Below are 21,575 nucleotides of genomic sequence, written 5' to 3' on the forward strand. Positions count from 1 at the left end.
GTGAAATATTAAAAATGTATATAAAATCAAAGGCTTTTCTTTCATCACGACAGTGGAACAGTTGTGTGGAAAAGTTTAGGTTTAAAAATGAACCTGACTTCAACAACGCAAGCGGCATGTATTTCCGAATGATTTTCTGTGAAGCTTTACAGTTGTCCTGAATATTATTGGCTATTTTCCTGCCCCTATAGAGTAAGTTGCTAATTCACCATTGAGTTATTGACAGAAAGGTTGAAAAATCAACTCTAAATCAGCATTTTTAGAGCAGTCACAGTTGATTTGTTGAAACATTCTAGTGAATCAACATTGTACTAACATTTAATCAATATTTTCTTTTTGTGCCTCATGACAGTATTCCCAACATTTGTTCAAAATGAGAACTGGGAAACAACCATTTCAAGGGCTTGTTTTTAATAAGACACTTCCATGCAACCTTTTTGGTTTAGATGACAAAGAAATCAAAATAATGTACAGGTTACAGGGAAAAAACATCTAAGAGTCGCTTTTGGAGGGAAATGGTCAAGATGGGGGAGAGAAAAAGGAGGTACGTTATGAATTTTTAATTGAAGAAACACTAGATCAACTCACAGCGACATTGTATTGGCAAGTTTGCTTAGCTTAAAACAATAAACTTAAACAGAATATAAAATATATCAAAACATTTGTTAATTACAAATGTTAATATCAGTTATTACCATTATTTGTAATATAAATGGTTACCTAAATTACCTATTGTAATGTGGTCGTACTTGCTAACATTAGCTAACATTAGCATTAGGCTACAGATAACCATTAGCTTGATAATGAAATCTAAACTAATTTTCTCTGTGAATGGCAAATACCAGCCTTCCACTTAACACCAAGTTGGTTCAACATACCATCTCACATGCTGCAAAATTAGGTGAAAAGTGGTGCGTTTGCTAGGTTTGCAGCAAATCTGTTGTAAAACCCTTGAAATCAAACTTACAGCAGACAGCTATAATATACCTGTGGTCAAACTAGAAGCAGTAATTTATGTAAATTCTTATAATTGTATTATTATGTGATAAACTATGAGATACAAATGGATGGTCGTCTATCTAAAGGACATAAAGGGTTCATCAGGGTAGTTTGTCCTTCAAATAAGAAACAAAACATTTAATCACCATCACTTCAGTTGAAGGGAAACATTTTGTGGGATTCTTTTCTCAACAGTATAATTTAAGCTGTGCAATCTCACCTCCTTTGAGAATGCTGGGAGCTTCTTACATAACTTGCACCAGGCTTATTTCACAATGGTAAGTGAAAGAATGTTAAGTGATAATACTGTATTGTGAATAGTTTCTGCAAATGATTGCCTTCATTGCAAAGTCTTTTTATTTTGTATAATCACAATTTTATGTTTTTGTAAGGAAGCCAGAATCCATCTGAGGCCAGTACCACACCTTGTGGTCCGCCACAACCCGCAAGATTGTGTGCAAAGGTGTCCTGGGGGTGACAAGTCCCCATACTCTACTCCCCATACTCTACATACTATTCTATTCTATTCTATTCTATATTGTAAAAAAGTACAAGTGCAAGTACAAACACAAATTGGACAGATGCAAGTCACTCCGTTGGACTTTCAACATATATATGTGGTTTCATTATTTGTCTTTTTATTCGGGGCATTTTTTTGTTCATTCATCTTAAAATCTGTATTTACATTTTATCTTCTTAGGGCTGCCTTGCAACACAAAAAGATATCTCAGCTGCCTTTCAGCAATTCACAGAGGCTGAGAACAGTAGGAAGAAAAGGAACAACTTCAACAAATACAAGAACAATTATTGTTGAGATATTGCATTTCACTGACTCTTTAATTTGCAAGACATGCCGTGATATTATATTTCCCTTTATGTCTTTGTTTTAATTATATAGACCAAGGCACATGAAACCCTTTTGTTAGTAAATATTTTGTACATTTTAATTTGACATACTGTCATTTACTTGTTAGAAATGTTGATGAGTAGACTTGATTTCATTTCCCTACATGAAAGCGAAAGTTTTCGTGAACTGTATTTACATGTTTAGAACAATATCATGTTGCACAACTGTTGTATAAATAAAGAAAATGTCATTATGAGGTCTGGTTCCTGGTAGTTAAATCATGTAACAGTGTTTCAACATATTGAAATCATCTTAAATTCTGAAAACCTCAGTCTGCACCCAAAAGCGACTCTTCAACACATTGACACTCACACTGTCTGAATAATTGTCACAGTGTGTGAGTTAATAGCCCATCTGATACTCGATACTCCCACACTTCCTTGTTTAATCTTGACTGCTCGTCCTGTGGTGTGTTTGCGTCATATCAGAAGAAACCGAAGAATGAGATGTTGTTGCCACAACTTGAAAGTGTTAACACATGTTGGAACACCCACATCCAGAACCAATTGTGTTCATGACTTCAAAATCAATATAAAATGCTGCACATACTGTTAACTTTTGATAAATACATCAAAACAAATGCTTTTTAATAAATGAAGTGTGTGATACCTGTTATTCTACAATGTTAACTGTCAGCGGATGATAATTGGTGTAAAAAAAATACTGAATGTTGCTAAATCTTCTTACATGTTATACTTTTTATACCTTTTTTGTATTTTGACTACATGGTTGTCGTATGTTTATCTTGTTAGATTGTGTGAGCAAAAAACAAACAAACTCAAACTACAAATTAATTGTTTTTCCATGTCCAGGTCTAGCCATGCTAATGGCTCCAGAGGTGGCTTTGTTGGTCTGTTGGTGATGTGTTCCACCATTTTGACTAAAATCAACATCAATTGGTGGGATTGCCATCAAAATGCTCTCCACGAAGCCACTGATTTTGGGTTTCACTTGATTTTTCATCAAGCACCAAAATGGGTCTGACAGATTTTTTTTTTTATTTACCTCCACCAAGGAGGTTATGTTTCCTGTGTTCGTCTGTTGGTTTCTTGGTTGGTTGGTTGGCTTGTCAGCAGGATTACATAAAACCTACTTTCCAATATTTCCACAAAATTTGGATGAAGTCTTGGTCCAGAACAGACCCATTATCTTCTGGTGAGGACAGAGGGATGGATCCAGGAATTTTTTTCTCACTTTCTTTAACATTGCGAGCCATTTTTCAAAATTTTTTGTTAACTTCCCAGGAAATAATGCATAGATCTTGATGAAAAAAGTCAGGCGTATTTCGATGGCTGGTATCTATGAGTGAGTTCAAATGGGGACTGTTGGCAGAGGGGTTGCACTCTACTCAGTGCCATTTTAGTTGGATGGATCCAATAGTTCAATAATCCAACTATTTGATGGACTGGCAAAAAAAACACACACACAATGCAACTCAGCCACTGAGTGACAGCACTGGAGGCAATGTATCAGCTGACATGCAGCTTCCTCTGGAGCCACAAAAGGCTTAATACTACTTTTTTCACATAAATAGTACTCCCCAATACCTGTAAGCACACTTTAATGTGTAAAATTGGTGGAGTTACCCTTTAATTCTAATATGCATGTCTGGTATAAGTCATACATTGTCAATAAATTGCACTTGTTAAGTGTTTATAGTTTAACATTGTTAACATAGCTACTCAGGCCATCAATATGTAGCATCATAGAGGATATTGTAGTGTTGACGTCAATGATGTGACTTGTTAAAAGGTCAGACTTAATCTGATGTGCTTTTAATAAGCTGCTGTGGTGCACATGACTCGTGTCCTGCCCGAAACTGACACAGACCTCAGTGGAGAAAAGCCCCTGGGATACAAACCACAAAATCAAAGTTGCACAATATCACAATATTTGGAACAGAATTAGTTAGCATGATGATAAAATTGTGAAATGAGGTGAAATTAACTGTAATCAGATTTTAACTTTTGCAATTGTAGATTGCAGTGCAAAGCTGTTATTTCCCAGGTTTAGCCCAATTAACCACATGATTCAGCTGAAAAATATTTACATTGAGCTGGAAAGGGTGGAAATCAGTCACTGAGCTAACAGACAGCTATCCCCTATGAATTACTCTAATTTATATCATTAACTGAAGGTGGCTATGCCTCTCTGCATGTGAGCTGCTGGGAAGCATTTTCTTTTTCCATCTCCCTCAACAAACTATTCCTTTAAGCTCAGATCCAGTTTCTTTCCAGTCATGCAACATTAACTGCACTTTAAAAATCAGTAGCTTGATGTTCATTCTCACAAATTAGGCCATTAACGTCACCGGTGTGCCAGGAACAGCGCTCGCATTTTGATGCCAATGTATCAATGAAGCCTTAAGAATGAGTTTCCTCTTTTATTACCACCTCAGCCCTTTTTTTTTGTTTTGAAAAGGTTCACTCTCATGACTTCTTGAAAAGTTAGAGCAGCTCCAAAGCGACCCTGGACACGCTTTAACGTGATGTTTTCAGCAAAGACGAAAAGAAGAAGAACTTTCAAAGACACACACGTCCAGCTTCTGTTCACTTTAACCAGTGTTTTATTTCTACACAATAAATGACAGCAAAATGAACATGATACTCATCTTTATGACTTCCTTATGAAAATATAGTACACATCAGACATGTTTTGCCATGTACCAGAGCACCAAAAATATATATAATTGCAACTGTGAAAACAGAGAGAAACATCAACTGAAACATAAAAGTCCAATCTGTTGTATATGTGCCTGAAAAAGTGCATACTGTGTAAGAACCAAAAGAGAGAGAAGGCCATCAGAGGGAGGGAGGGACTACTGAGTCTGATGGCTACCTTTACAGTGTTGGTGAAATTCTCAGCAAACACAAAGGCGTTGGGATAAGACTCAACAATATACAGTATGGAGTGAGGGGGGAGGGGGAGAAAATAAAAACGGTTTGTTGGTGCCAGTCGAGTTCAGAAATGAACTTCTTCAAGATCAGTCAAGTTTGATTATGAGGATCGATTTCAACAGACTCCTAAGACCCAGAAATGATTATGATTTTATTCATCTTGACAACAAATAAATAATTTATGACTCAATGGATAAATTCATGGTTTAGACAACTGACAACAGTGCTTGTACTAAGCCATTATGAACAAATAAATGCTGACAGCGAGTGGTGTGGTAAAGCATCACAGGTCTTTTTTTTTTTTTTTTTTCCTTTTTTTTCTGTCTTGCAGGTGATACTTTGACACAATGCACAACATATTCACGGTTCATCTCTTTGTATAATAGTTATGATAAAAATCAATCCAAGAGCTACTCCCAAACAGTTAGTACATGGTTTGCAAATACAATCATCATATAATATTATTATTTACATCTTAAAATATATTTGTTGAGCAATCGGGTACGAAACATCGCAGTAATACCACTAGATATCCATATAATATGTAAATACACTTTTTTTTGTACTTCCCACTTAGAAAAAAAGGACAATTCACCTTTTTTTTTATTCGTTGAGGGATTAGGAAACAGACATAAGTGGACCATTCTATAACCAGAGGCCTGTGAGAGGTACTTCATGTGTTACAATACAAAAAGAAAATGTCTTACAACAAGATGGCACATCAGTATTTTTCTCCACAATGATCCGAGCAAAAAATATTAGGGCTTCAGACACTCTTTCCTACGCTCCACGTCGCTTTGTAATGAGCTCGACACTACAAAGTTTCTGCCATTTTTAGAAAAGCAATACAACAACCAGGTGTTAAATTAGAAACAAAGGAGCGACTGTTGGTGGAAGATGTGGAGAGGTATCAAAGCCTGTCAAAAAACGACTGCTATACAAATCATATTATGTGATAAGCGCAGGCTCCAGGTGAGGAGAGCTGTGTTCCTTTAGCCTAACTTCAAAAGGCTCTGTAAGCTGGGCAAACATCCTCTCTCATTTTCACAGGGCCAGATTGACCCTGGCAGCCCCGCGCAGGCATACCTGACAGTGACAGATGAGGCAGTGTGTCGAGGAGGTGGGAGGGGTGAGGGGAGGGGGTGGTGGGGGAGTCCTAGAGAGGGATGGCTGCCACCCCCGGGAGAAACTCTGACTCATTGGCCTCGGCTTGTTGCCAGTCAGCGCTGGCCACCCCCTGGCCCAGGGGCAGCCTCTGTGAGTACACATTTTCACACCTGGACAAATACCGAGACAGGCCAGGAAAAGCAGCCCACCCATCCCTACCTCTCTTCCCTACCCACCTTCTACTCCCCCCTCACCATCCAAGAGCACTCTATCTGGGGCACCATCAGCTGCCTTCTGACCCCCAGTCCTTCTTTTCCTTCATTTTTGATCCCTCTCTTTGCCACTAGCCCTCAGCTGGCTGTGTACATATATTCTGTGTGCCTTACACTGGCCTCTCAAAACATTATTTGCTATATTATGGATGCATGTACTTGACCGTTATATACTTGGTTCTCTTTTCACAACTCCTTGTACGTATGGCTAATGTGTGCATTTAAAAAAAAATAAGCAAATAAAGAAAAAAAATAAACTTTACATTCTGGTTTGAAAAGGAAAAGAAAAGATACACTGCACTCAGTAACATTTGAACATGTGGTGAATCCTCATTGGATGCAAGCAGTGTCCATCTACACTTAACGATCAATGAGACAAGTTCTTGTGTGGTTGTGGGCCTGTACGTCCGACCAATGCTCGACTGCACCGATCACAACAGAGCGTGACGACAGGGACAAAATGACAGTTTTGACTCACAACCAATAATGTTTTTTTTTTGTTTATAAGAACAATGTAAAAAATAACTTACATGGACATTAAATATAACTTAAAAAAGTATAACACTCTCAATAAATAGTTCTACTATTTACATCATTGTTATGAGACGCAAAAATGTCACTAAAATACCAAAAATATAGAAGCAGCAAACATTACAGGCATGAGGTACAGCAAGGGATCCTGTGATGACTACAGTAGAGAGGTGATGTCCTCATCCAATGCGTAATCTTATACTTCCTTCCGTGAATATCTTTGTAAGCTATGGCTTATGGGTACTTTCTCCAATATCAAAATTTTTCAAGTTGATGTGCAGTCACAACAATTTTCATGTATCATCAGCCAATGTCTGGATACTAAAACTACCGAAGAGTATTAGAGCCATTGTAAAAAAAACAAAACAAATTGACTTCTGACCTTTTTTTCTCAGACTTCGGACTTTAAACTCATAATTCTGAGAAGAAAATCAGAATACAAAAAAAAAAGTCAGACCCAAAATTGTTTTTTACAGTTGCCCTAATCCTTTTCTGTACAAAGCAAACTGATCTAATTAGTCAAAGTATGTGGAAGCAACGACAGGCTATGTTAACTAGAATGAAAGGAAGGATCCAAAGACAGAAATTCAGATTCGTCCATTCAATGGCTTTCCAGTGAGCTCAATGGCGGATGATGAACCACAGTACTGCATGTCGTTGGCATAGTGTAGTGATTGCAGGTCAGTCTCTCCCCACTGGTAACAGTTCTATGTAAAGCAGCAGTATCTGGAGTACTAATATTACATATAATTTGATAATATCAACATAATACAAGTCTTTTTTTTTTTTTAACCAGGGCTATATATTTTTCATATAAAGTGTTAAATGTGATCTTTGAAGATGATGTAGCTTTTACAACATCCTTACAAAGTTTCATATTTCATAAAAGTTACAAAGAGTCCCTTTGTAAATGGGAATTCCTTCATTTAAGCCTCTCCTTCCCCTTAAACATCTCTCGGTTTCTCTGCCAAAATGTACATCTTTAACCTAAGATGATGTTTAACACACACCTTAAATATGTGACGATATTTTGAAACATAATGTTTTGATGTGTACCCTATTTTAGGGGTTTTAGGGCCTGTACGGATGATGGATGGATGGACATGTGGTTCATGGTGACAATACCTCCCTACATCGTTGGTAACATCGAATGCAAAGTCATTTTAGGTTGGAGAGGAGTATCTACGGCCAGATACAAATAAAAGGAATAACAGGAAAGCTAATAGCAACACAGGGAGTCAAACGACCGAATATCATACAGTTTGTTTCAGATCACCATTCTGACAATAGCAGCTTCTAAACATTTTTGAAAGATATACTTTTTTCTTCTAACATGGAAACTAAAAAGTGCAGTAACTGAGGTCAATAATACAAACACTGATTAAATATGACATTTTGTAAAAATGAAAATACATGAAAACTAAAAAAACAAACAAAAAAAAAACTAAAAACATTTTTCAACGCTCCTGTCCATCAAGAACATATAGTAATATTTACAGAATATTTTTTGATTTTTTTTCTTTGTATTTGGTGGAAAATAATACCTTCTCACTTTCTCTGCATGTCGTGGTATTGTCTTGGTTCTTCACTAACATTGGTTTTAAAATGACATAAAATTGGTCTGACGTTGCCACTTGTGTGGCGATTCATGAGAATGATCTGGAATGCTATAGCAGCCAAATATGAGTCAGAGGGACTGTGCCATTGGCCCAAATGAAATGAAAAAGGCATAATCATGCTGATTGTAACCATGACTATGGTTGCAGCCAAATAAGAGCAGCAAAATTTGGACCAATATTCCAAGCAGCCTTCATTATCAAATGTGCAGGAGAAACAAACTAGTGTGTGTGCGTGTGTGTGTGTGTGTGTGTGTGTGTGTGTCTGTCTGGAATGAAGAGTAACAAAATACAAAGCTATTGTAGCAGCCATATCATCTAAAGAAGTTAATTGGTGGGGACGGACACCCAAGTTCACAATACTGAAAAGTGCTGATCAGAACAACCAAGTGCACTTTTTATTGCAGAGACAAACGTTTAAATTAATTACTTAAACACCAGACCCAGCAGAGAATCTTAGGGACCTTTGATCATATTGCGACTGCAAATGCTGTGTTGACATATACATCCAAATGTCATTTCCATGCACAACGCTTAGAGTCTAATACTACTCGGAGGGGGGAGAATGAGAGATATACGTGTACGCCTTCGTTCGTGTGTGTCAGATGTGGTCGCCTTCCATCTATACTCATTCTCGCCAAGAGCCGTGGCCTATATCCAGCCCTTTATTTCTGTACTCTTATGTGACTGTGCTATGCAAAACTGTGCGGACAGACTCCCGACAAGCATTGACTACATTCTGAACAGGGCTGGGATCATTTTACTTTCAGTTTAAACGTTTTTTTTTTTTTTGCTTGAGGTAACAAAGTTCTTATCAAGCGTTCAAACTGAAACTAAAATCACCCCCAACCCGAAGTGAGGTGTTATCGATGACATTCTTTAAGTCGTGGTCAATGTATGCACTATTTTTCTTGGGCGGGGAAAGACAAGTGAGGTTCTGTTTTTTTGTTTGTTTTTTTTAAGTTCTTAGTGCATTTCATACGTGGTATTGTCAACATGTATTCTCTGAAGGTATTATGAACTAACATGCAAGCGTGAATTAATGCTTTTAAGAGGTACTGTAAGCAGCAAGGCAGACAAAAGCTGTCTAACCCTATTAGATATTATGACGTGAAGATGGCAAGTAGCAGCAAACACAGTAGCAGAAGCCATGCTAAAAATGTTTTAATTATGCATTCAGGATTTAGCTCGAAGTATAAAATTGTCTTAGGAAGTTGTGTCTGTGGTTAGTCAACGATTAGTTGACATTTTTTGTGTGTGTTTGTGCATCTTATTTTGGCTTTTGTGTTGAATCTGTGGCTTGAAACTTAACAATATGGCTGTCTCATTCCCCACCAAGCTAGGAGTAACCTCTATAGCCTCTGATGTGCCTATGGAGAAACACTTTACTGAAAAGGACGTAGAGATACAGAATGTCTGACCGTTTTGAAACCAGGAATGATATAAGCACAAACTTCTAGCCCCTCCGAAAAAAGGTGTTTAACATGCCTTCAAAGTGTCTGAGGATTATTTTTAACATTTGTCTTGGTTTCCTTCATATTTGCAAAACACAGAGCCGACACCGACACAATCCCCCCGCTTGCACATTTTGATTTACCTTTGGTTCAATCATGTGATTGTAGAGCAAGGTCACTAAAATAGACACTAAAGCCAGCACAAAACTGAACGAAAGGCATGCTACCTAGGCTTGGTTATGTTTTTGTTTAGGTTTTTTTTTCATTTGTTTGTTTTCTTATTCTTTCAAAAAAAAAAAAAGTCTGTTTCTTGTTATTTATTTTTTTCTCCTTGCTATATATGTTTTTTTTTAATGATGATATTGCAGGGTTACTTTCCTTTTAGCTGAGAAATGAAGTTTTCTGTGGAGTCTCATGAGTCCCAGCCTCTATTCTAGAACTTTCTGTGATGTGGAGGCGGAGGCATTTTCAGCTGGTCGGGGTTGCAGTATGGATGAAGAGGTATGCCTGTTAAGCAGCATGTGCAGGAAATTGGAGGCCGAGAGGAGGATGAAGGAGGGTACTGCCTCGGCCACTCTGGCTGTGTTGTGTTGGAGCAAGGGTCCTGGGACGTTTAACAGAGGTCCCTGCTCAGGTTGGTCACCCCAGGGAATGGACGTGTTCGTCCTTTCTGTTCTCTATAGCGTTGGGATCCCGACAGGAGCACTCATCCCGTATGTCACAGGACATGGGGAACGGAATCACCTGGGTGGGAGAGAAAAAGGTACATTGAGATAGTTAAAAATAGCCCCTACAACCCAACGGCTCATTGACTCAGACCGAAAGCAATGATTACAAATTCCAGTCAAGATTTTTAGTTTCAAAAAACATCCGACATGTCATGCTGAATTCCAGGGAAAGATAAAAAAAAACATTGTTGGTCACTGCCTGAAGAAAGACAGAATTTCCAGATCTTACAGCACCTATAATAATACAACATGGTAGTTTACAAAATTAACAGTTTTCCACTCAATGCTGTGTTTAAGGTTTGGCCACGTTTAGTCACAAAAACAACTAGTTAGGGTTAAGGGAGGATCATGATTTGGGTTAAAATGACTACTTCATTCATGTCATCATGGTTATAATAATGACCACTTGGTTAAAAAAACAATGTTAATGTAATGAACAATCCACCCCGACTTCCTCCCTCTGTGGACTCGTGTCACATATTAGCTTACATACAATTTCATTGCCCATTTTTCATTATATTATTTCAAAGTGTATACATCCAATTCATCTAAAATGCATGTTTGATGCTTTCATATCTCATTAACGACACACTAACGTTAGTTTGAAGACCTGATGGGTCACAGACTAAAGAAACTGACGGCTCGAGTTCAACCAGATCTAGCAGTTAGTGTCTTTGACATCTACCCAACAGAGACATCTTGGACTATGAAAGCAGTAAGTGAAATAAGCACACAGAAACATCAGATAGGTCGGACCGCTGCAGTTTACTACATAAATCGTCACAGTTAGGGCTGGAAATGAACACAGAAAGAAATAAGTTTGCCGATTTCACATACCTACGCAACGCAAAGCAAGAAAAACTGCTCGATCAGATGTCTCAATGGAACAAACTGCCATATGGTCAAAATATTTTAAAATGTATTCATTGTTTTTTAACATCACTTATTTTCTCATGATGTCACTATATCTGTAACTATATAATATTTCCAGTGGAGGAGCATTCATATCACCTAGCATCCCCATTTCTCTCTTTATCAGATTTAACCTCCCCACACACACACACATACTCGCTCACTCACTTCCTTCTTCTCATAGTTGATGTAGACCAGATTCTTGCAAATATCAAACAGGTTTGAAATGAAATTGGTGTGTTTCTCATTAGACCATTTTGTAATGGGTACAAAGTGTACCTAAACTCAGAGCTAAACTGTTCACAGTGTTATTTCAACAGTTCATTGGGAGGAGTGCAGTTACAGGAACACAAGGGACACCTGCAAGCCAATGAGAAGTGATAATTTTTGTCGTGTTAGGAATGTAACACTATTATGAGTTATGAAAAAAATGTTTTCTGAAGACTGTAAGTGTACTTGAAGCCTAGAAGGAATGGTTGGTGCATCCGGCGTTCACATAGGCCCGTAATATATCTTAATCTCCGAACATCAGATAAATTGATATCCTAGTATCTCTGATGGTCTGATGTCAAAGTGAAGGTGAAAATAGAACCGGAAGATCAGTGGCCATTGCCCCCGGCGTTTGACGTCACTTGATAACGTTGGCAATGCGTCACCAGCACCAGCTGCTGCTGCCTTGTCTGCTTGCTTCTCGGGGGGCCTGCTTCAGCTGTTTGGGAACACAAAATGTGTCCCCCTTCTCCAGGCTAAACAAGGAACACATGTGGTCCTAGTCATGGAAGGCAGGCAGCAGACCAAGGGCATGTCTGCTTTTGTGTCCTGGTGGCTTATCAGAACAATCTGTGGGGGCCTGCGGCCGGTGTCGCCTTTTCTTGTTAGGGCTGAGTGCTGTTGCCTTTTTGCACAATGGATCTCTGTACACAATGTAAATGTAACAACAATACAGGCCACCGTAAGCAACACAGATACAACACAGATACAGATGCCAAAGGCAGCTAGTAGTTCAATGCTATTAGTGAAAGCTGTCTGGCTGCTATGGGAGGAGTCGTTTCTAGGGGAGAGTCATGGCGCTATTATCTGAATATGGAGTAGCTGCTGTATAATCACTCAGACTACTACTGTAATGCCATCAAACAAATTGCACTGTGAGCTAATACTGTCTGGGAGGGTTAGTCAGGTAATTACTGAATGCATTTGCAAAGAATGAGAAAGAAATTAGAATTTCTCATCCACTAAAATATGCATTCATAACAATAGTGTCCATTGCGCAACATCAGCATCAAAGTTCGGGGCTTTGAAGATTTCATGAGTCGGCTTCAAAGTCCCAAACTGACTAAACATGTAATCCAAATTCATCTTGTTATGATAGCTTTTAATGGAAACCTCATTGTGAGGTCAGGTTGTTTACCATTGAGGCTAACTTTTCTCGTTTTTACACAAATTTCTTAAAAGGAGCAGATCCCTTTAAACCTAGATTAACCTTCCCACGTGCCTGACGGTTGTTGTGTTTTGCACTACAAGAAGATTTTGACCACAATTCAACAAGTTTGTCAGCTCAGAAAATCTTCCAATAGTAGAAAAGTAAAGAGAACCAGTCAACGGGGATATATTTATCTACTCAACATTGAATTTTCACCAGGATTTTTAGAAAATAAAAATAAATAATGAGCCCGTTTCACAACTTACCACTTTCCATAAGTTTACGAAAAGTGATGATGCAGATATTAGTCTCACATTATAGTTCAAATCAGTGTAAAGCCGTAGTAAAATGTTATAGTTGGTGGTAAATGCAAAACACAGGAAACACCAGTAACAGTTTGCGAGAGTCGGTGATTTGTAGACAGCAGGTCTGTGGAATGACACGGGGGAGCATGCTAGTCACTGAGGAGCAGTGACGCAGGCTCCCCTTTGAAATGGAGTATAAAGAAAGTTGTTTGTGTCGGGGGGTGTTCCTAATGCGAGGGCCAGGTGGGCAGTGCCCAGACTCCTCTGAGAAAATAAGGTCTGCATGTGACGACTTTACAAGCCCAGAGCCGGACACACTTCAGAAACAGCTGTCAACTGCATGAGCAGTGTTTCCTCTGTGGCATTTTGGAGCCAAGAACACAGGGCTCCTCGCTCCCACCTGACACTCTCTCAGTTTAATTACACTATCTCTCTCACTATCTCAGTTTCACACTTTCACCATGTCTCCTTTAGAGTCTCTTCCTTACATTACCTTGCTTTATTACTCCTCTCTCTTGCAGCACACATCCTACCCCTACCACTCCCGTTCTACACCTCACTTCCCCTTTCAAGGCCATTCCTGTTTATCTCTCTATCTAGAAAATGATGGTGGGTGGCAAATTTGACATGGTTTCCTTTGACCTTGACCTCAAGGGTGGCTGGCCCAGCTGCCACATCTGGCCCTGACTTGAGGTTCTCGCAGGGTGGCTGGGAAATGGGACTGGCTGGCCTTGTGGGCCTGGGGGCCCTCGTGCTGCCCCACATCCCAGGGCTGGAGGAGGGCTGGGGGAGGACACCCACTAACAGCAACATGAAAGCCCTTCTGAAGAACGCAGACCTTGTCAGAGCCCCATCCTTCGATCTCAGGAACAGGTCAAAATAACACAGAGTTCCTCTCATTTCTTTGTGAGCACTGTGTGCCTGTCAGCCTGTGCTTACAGGGAAGAAGGTGTGCAAGGGGAAAGGGGAACTGGCTGGTGTAGGGATGTATAACGCACTTAGCAAGTAACAGTTGCTATTGGAGTGAGTTATAACTAGCAACACTTCTTTCTGTCTTCAAAATATATTAACAACCATCCTGGGGATGCAGTGCAACTTTGCTTTAATGTATGGATGTCCATCTAGTCGACCAACTCATGAACCTACAGTGCAAAGTTCTAATCACTTGGACCTTTAAGCCAAGTATGACAAAAAAAAAAGTCTATCTACAAAACATAAATTAATATCTGAATGAGTGAGGCAGAACGACAGTGAAGAGGGTTTTAATGGAGAGAGCGTAAAGTTAACTGAGTTTAACAAAATAAGTAGTACTTGGCATTAGCAAACAGTCCAAACTCCTAAAAACTGTGGGAGTGTGTGCCCTCCCACCCCCACCCTCTGTGTAACTCCCTTTACTCAGCTGTGTAGAAAAGCCCTGCTCCTCCCTCCACAGTAGTAGTAGCAGTAGCTTGACAAAAAAGAGTGCGTAAGGTAAAAAGGCAACTCTTGATACCATCAATAAGAATTCCCTCTACTATATGTACAGTAGCTCGTATGTGTGCCTTAGACCCTTCCTGCCCTTTATGTCCTGGCAAAGCCTTGGCAACTGGGATATATAGTCACCTTAGCTGCTGATGTAGAACATGTTAAGGCAGAAAATGAGGGAAAAATCTTATTATACCCCACTATTATACCCCATGAAATTGCAAGCACTACATGCAGCATTGCTTCCAGGTGATACACCAATCCAAATACAACACATCCTGGTACCTCAACGACTTGTGGTTTAAAAACCACACTTTCACCCAGGGGTTCATGTCCTCTGTAAAACCAAAAATCCACACTGACTTGTTTTATCTCCTGTCTGCAAGTTGACGGATGTAACGTCCTCGTTTCCTCAACCTAACCAAGACGTTTTGTTGCCCTACACCTTAGCAAAGCATGACTTGTTTATTGTTGTTTCAGTGATGATAAAGGTTGCGTGACTATGGATGTGCTCTCAACAGAAGTTTAGGGAAAGGATCAATATCATCTATCTGTATTGGCCCTAAAAGTTATCTGTTAAAATGTATTTGTGTGGATCAGACAGGAAAAAGTAAAGGCCAAAAGACCAGAGAAGATGAATAAGAAGAATCTTATTTTGAAAGGGTTTGGTCTCATAAATTACCAACTGAAACAGAGGGGTTAAGTGGTCAGCTGTGGCTATGGTGACTATCACGGACCATCAGCTTAGACACAAACATCAGTCGTGACACATAGCAAGTCACGTATTGAGCAAACTTGTGCCAGACTGAAAGTTGTAAACAGAACTGAGGGAGCCCAGCACTTAGCCAAGACCCCACCACCAACGCAGACAGAAAAACCTACAGGCACGTTGTTTTAGAGAGGCCAAGCCGTATAACTATATAATCGGTGCCCTCTGCGTACTGCTTCCAGCATCCAAGAAAGGAATTCCTTCCAAACTAGGGGGAAGTGGGGAGGGGGGCACCAAAAAAAAGGGTCTTGCACAGGCAACCCTCAGAAAGGCATACTCTATATACCCTTGCCTCCTCTCCTCCCTGCCTCTCCAAATCCAGCCAACAGCTTGCAACTATTAAGGGGAGATCCTGTGGTGACCTTACGTGCAGCCAGTCCTTGCACCTTCAAAGCTCCTGGGGTGGAATAATACACAGCAAGTCATCCAGAACTCCTTAATACACAAATCTCTACCAAAATAAAAGACGGGGGAAACATATGCTGGGAAGGTGGAGTAAAAGCAAATGAGCAGCCGGGTTCCATTGCTTTTCACAGTACTGCTCCTTTTTCTAGGTTTTTCTCCTCCATCGGTTATTCAGCTCTTATCAGGAAGAATCTTTGAGTTGAGGAGGAGAAACAGAAGAGGAGGTGCAAGAGGAAACTGGAAAGCTTTAATTATTGCTAATAATTCCTACAACAACATGTAAGCATGTTTGTGTGAGAAGAAACTGACTGATTGTTATATCTGGAAAAAATTATATTACGCACCACAAATTATAATTTCCAGTGAATCATTTCAGATTTAAGAGGCATGACTTTTGGGGCACAGGATAATAAACATAATGCTGTAAGGAAGTCCCTTACGCATCTACTGCTAAGGAGGGGTAAACAGATGTTTTCATCAGTGGATTGAAGACATAATACTGGTAAGAACATTTGGTTTAAGATTAAAGACGTGCAGGCGATGAGGGTTATTTGTAAACTTTGCACTCTTTGGATGGACTACAAGGAGAAAAAGATATATGACCCGCTTGAAGCCTGTTGTAAAAATGCATTTTGTCCTGATCAAATCAGAGGGAAACAGTGCATGTAAAAGGTTTTGGCAGAGGAACAAATAAGAGGTGTGGGTGTGTGTGGTTGTATGAGACGGGTCATATCATTGTTCTAATGTGCTGTGTCACAACACATCGGGGACAACAACACTGAGCTTGATTCCCACTGAGTCAACAGACCTCTCGTGCATAACAACTGATGGCTGGTGTGTCTGTGTGCGCGGCATGTGTATGTGTGTGGGGTAGAAAGAGAGCGAGAGAGACACACTGAGTGAGAGAATGTGAATGAGTGTCTGCATGTGAGTGAGTAGGAGAAAGACTGAATGAGAAGGATAGTGTGAATGAGAGGGTGGGGGGGTGCACATATTGTGACACATGGTACACACTCAGTTTTCAATTTTTTAGGTACACCGAACAGTCCAATACAACAGTCCTGTAATAAATCCTCTCATCTTCAAGTTTTTAATGTTCAGTTTTTGTCATTTTGGATGATTGTGTTTGTGGTGCATTATGCTGCCAGATGTTTCTATTATTTTGTCCACTTCATTTTCATCAACGAGGGTGGTTAAATAACAGAATAAATGGCACCACAGTCATGGTAATACATTATATGGTGAGGGTTTCTGACTGAAAATGCAAATCTAAAAACGTAGATGGGGTTAAAACACATTTATTTGTATTTTACAGTATTTAGTTATATCTCCAGACTTAACTGTCTCTATCATTTAGAGACACAACACTGACTCATTGGAGCCTCGCATCGTCAGACCAATTTGCAAATGTTTAATCAGTCTGGGACCTCTCAGTTCATTTTTGATTTTATTGATCTGTGTTATCAACACAGAGACAAACTGCCTCTGGACATATCGTATCGACCCATAACGAATAAGAGCAACGACACATGTGACGTAGTGCTGAGCCACATGCACAGCTCAAAGCAGAGATGGAATGTAAGCTTGTTGGCTTCCACTGAATCGTAGTTTACGACTAACGTAATAAAAAAAGAAGAGCAGCGTCCATCACAGCCTGCTGCTTTCTTTATATTGGCATTGTTATAATGTTGTCAACTTACAAATACAACTGTTAAGACAGGGCAGTGCAGGGATCACCATTTTGCGTGGTCACTGGCTAAACACCGGCAGTACAGTAGTGCCCCCACTTACAGAAGTAGGAAGAAACTCTTAAATTAGGCCTTTGAGATCTTACATGAGTGAAAATTAAGCAACAGGGTTGTTGTTAGCCTCCTATACACAACAGAAACCTCCTACTTGTGCTCAAATCCCCAGAACACTGTATCAAGCCATTTACTGTATTTGAAACCAACATATCAAACCTGCCCCATATTAAACTCCTTTAGATTTTCGAGGGGTCCCTTCTGAATCCAAAGCAAGCGAATAACTGAATGTATTATTTGCAATTCTTCATAAATCTATTTTTACTTTGGTGAAGTAGATCAATACAAAACAAAGTAAGAACACAATTTGTCTTTGTATTTAATAAATGGCAGAGTAATTCATCATTGACATCAAATGACCTCCACTGTGACACAGACAAAGCAATCTACAACAACATGTGTGTGTTCAGGAACAATTAAACAAGTTGGGACAAACTCTTCACTTGTGGTCTGGAGAAGAACATTGATTTCCCGCAACAGAGGAAAAACACTGCCTGTCTTTGTCACACAGCAAGTGTGTTATTCAGCAGCTCAGATGAGAGAGCCTGTCATAAATGAGTTACAGATTCCTTTTTGTCATATATTGTGTCATTTTGTTTTGGTTTTTTCAAAGTTTTTATGTAACTCCGGCCTTGGTCGCCTGCCACGCATGTGTTCAGTTTGGAGAAAATCAGAATCAGGTGCAAAATGCCCTGTTTCTGTTTTGACTTGTGTTGATCAAATAGGGATGACTATGAGGATAAGCTTTGCCTGAGAGGAATAAACAAATAAATCCAAATGCCGAACTATACACGAGTACCGTTATGATAATAAATACAGAAGAAGTCTAAATGTGGATGAAAAAACATCAAAGTCATAAAACAACAAGACGAAGTTGTCAGAATGGCTGTCCTGCCACTAATTTAAAACTGCTATTGTGGCTAATTTGTCATGCAAATAAGGCATGTTTACACTGGCCGAGCCATCAAACAACATGTGTATGCAAGCTAGCGGCATCAATTAGGCAATGGGCAACTAACAAGCAAAAGGGATTATATCAAACATCTGGCTTTCCTCTGTTCCCGTATCAATTTCACATATCAGCTTCATTCCTTAGTGTTTCCTTTTTGTTTCTCACCCACAGTAACCTTCCTCGCCTTCTGCTCCTGGCAGCCGATGAATCAAATTATGATTGGTTATTTCAGAGGAATTTTTCGTATCTTTCCGAATAGTTTCCAGGGGACCTACTCGTGAAAAACACCAGCCAGACTGTTTTCCTCAAAAGAATGCCAGGTCAAAATGCATTCAAGAAGAATTCAGACTGCAGCCTGGAGTTTTTTCCGTCCAGGTAATCCACTTACTGTATCATACTGTAGCGGCCCACTGAAATAACAATGATTCAGTAGTTGGAATAGATCTGCTTTTCACCCAATTTGTCTTAGCTGATGTGAAGTTTGGTCCAAGTAGGTAATTTGATCGCCATTTGCACATAGTTATTATCTCAGTGAACTGGTAACACCTGTTTTGCAGACACTACTATTGACCATCGGCATGTAGCATCCTTGGCTCAGAAATACTGCAGCAGTAAACATGCGCCAGATCAAACTGAAATCACATGTAGTTATACCTTAATACTGTCAACATTTCCAAGTTGTTTCATTAAAAAGAAGAAAGAAAAAGTCTAATTCACTGAAGGGGTGTGTCCAACTTCAATTGACAGCTGCTAGCAGGCTGAGCCCCAGCAGGGGAGTGGGAGTCAAATCAAACAAATTTTCACTGTAGTGTGCAAGCCGAGTGCAGACAGTTTTGTGAAAGCAGTGGCACTGAAGAGTAAGGACCAAGCCAGCATCCGAACAGAACAAAGTGACATTTGCAGGTATGTTTGCTTTGCTGCAGCTGACCAGCTAATCACGTAGCTACGTAGCTCACAAATTGATGTCAGCAGTGCACTTTTCACTGGTGAATGTTTCTCATTCAAAAAGTATGAAGTGATGTCCTTGGCTGTATGGAAACAAGTTCTCCATGTAAACCTTTTGGTTTCTGGGAGAATGAGAACACATGACATGTGATTTACATAAGACACAGAAGGGTGTCGAAATAAAGGAAAAAACAACACGAAGTGTCTTAGTAAGGTGTTGGGCCATTACATACCAGAACAGCTTCAATGGATCTTGGCATTGATTCTACAAGTCTTTGGAACCCTACACCATTTGTCCTAAAGATATTCCCTTAATGGTTGTTTTGATGATATTGGCGGAGAATGCTATCTAACATGTCAGTTTCAAATCTCCCATAAGTGTTCAACTTGATTGAGATCTGGTGACTATGAAGGCCATAGCATATGACTCACACCATCTCAAACTCACAAAACTATTCAGTTAGCCCTCGGGTCACTATAGATAGGGGCATTGTCATCCTGGAAGAGACCTCTCTCATCATAAGAAAAATTGTTCATCTTTGGGCAAAGGTGATCACTCACAGCAACTTTGCGATGACCCTTCCCTTCCCTCTAAGAGGAAAAGTGGAACCAAGCCATGTCAGTATGTGGCAGTATATGGAAGTGTCTGCATTTGTTATATTTTCAGCTCGTTTATTCAGGGGGTCTGTATGTGCCGCATGGAAGAAAAAATATATTTTCATTGAAACTGGTCTTCAGTCTTATACTAGTCCTTACCACTTTTGGGAAGTGGAAACTATAGATTTCTCACTTGAAACCCAAATTTAAGATGTTCAACTGACCATGGCCCCCTTTGATGACATGACAAATCGCATCTCTTACAGGACCCATGGCGTGTTCTCCTCTCACCAAGCTCAACCTCTTGCCGCAGTAATTCAATGGAGTCTATCCTCCCATTGGGGTCTGTCAGTAAAAGTGAGTTATGCAAGTTCTGGCTGAGCCCCTGCACTGGATGGGGGCCAGAAGATGTGGAGATGAGATAGCGCCAATCAGCAGCAGCGAAACCACTTCAAGAGTGAGGTCACTTCCCAGCGGGCTGCTCACCGACTTCCCTGCTGCTATTGAACTTGAACCAATACCTTACATATGATACTGAAGTTTTGAATAAAGGACAAAAACTTACTAGTGGGTTATTCATGTTCATAGCTGAGTAGCACAGTGCAATCAAATATATGAAGGGTAGTTGTTTGACCTCTTAAACATTTGCCCAGAATTAGTTTTGCAAGACAGCTAGTACATTTTTGATGCTGCAAGGTCGATAATAATAACTTGCACTAGAAAATTACCAGTCAAATTTCCAACATATGGAGTAATATTGTCTTATTTTTGTATATTTATAAACACGTATTGGTAAGGGATAATGCAAACTCCACTTGAAACTGCCTATTAGACATTGTGGCTCGTAATTTGCAGTATTTCTCTGCTAGCCTATATACAAATTGACAATCAACAAATCGGCTAGCCACTTCAAAAGCAACTGTTGGCCTGTGAGCAGTACTTTAAACTTCTTTAATCATGTACTGTATGAATAAATAGTATAAACACAGCCCTTGTGATTATAGTTCAAGGTTCAAGGTTTGTTTACAACACAGGGATGAACAACAAAACTTAAGTTGTAGTCTCTTTATGCTACACAAGAAAAGCTATTTTCTATGGCAGAGTGTGGAGTTTTACAGCCTGAGGAAAGAATCTGCTTTTTAGTATCCTTTGGGATACTAAAACCGAACTCACATTTAGTCATTGCGTTGTGAAAATAGGTTTTGGGAAATATCATAAATGCTCTTGTCTTGTCTCAGATGACATGAGGTGTGCCTTGGTGTCTGTATTTGATTGACATCAGCTGGCAGGCTACAAGAGTGTCCCTGTTACCCCGCAGGGAATGAGAAACAAAGTAAAGAAACTTGCGCCATAGCTGACATGTCATGGGCAGGTATTGTGTTGTAAATGGTATTGAAAGACCATGCCAGCATTGAACTGGACAGAAGTTACATTGAGGTACATATACATGCATGTTAAATGTGCTGCATAGCACGTTTCTCTGTTTAATGTGT

At 39.6% G+C, this 21,575-nt stretch overlaps 1 protein-coding gene across 1 annotated transcript in view; it reads right to left on the bottom strand.

Moving 5' to 3' along the window:
• Positions 1–4,454: 4,454 nt before the first annotated feature.
• The window catches only part of pappaa (pregnancy-associated plasma protein A, pappalysin 1a), a gene marked incomplete at its 5' end in the record, with an annotated part of 98,451 nt that continues 81,330 nt past the window's right edge, over positions 4,455–21,575 (bottom strand). Inside the window, one exon of the mRNA XM_084383238.1 lies at positions 4,455–10,527. Coding sequence (XP_084239364.1) covers positions 10,423–10,527 — 105 coding nt within the window. The 3' untranslated portion in view covers positions 4,455–10,422. The remainder of the gene's footprint in view (positions 10,528–21,575) is intronic.

This window comes from Pagrus pagrus (assembly GCF_965226575.1).
Source record: "Pagrus pagrus genome assembly, chromosome: 19".
Lineage (NCBI taxonomy): Eukaryota > Metazoa > Chordata > Actinopteri > Spariformes > Sparidae > Pagrus > Pagrus pagrus.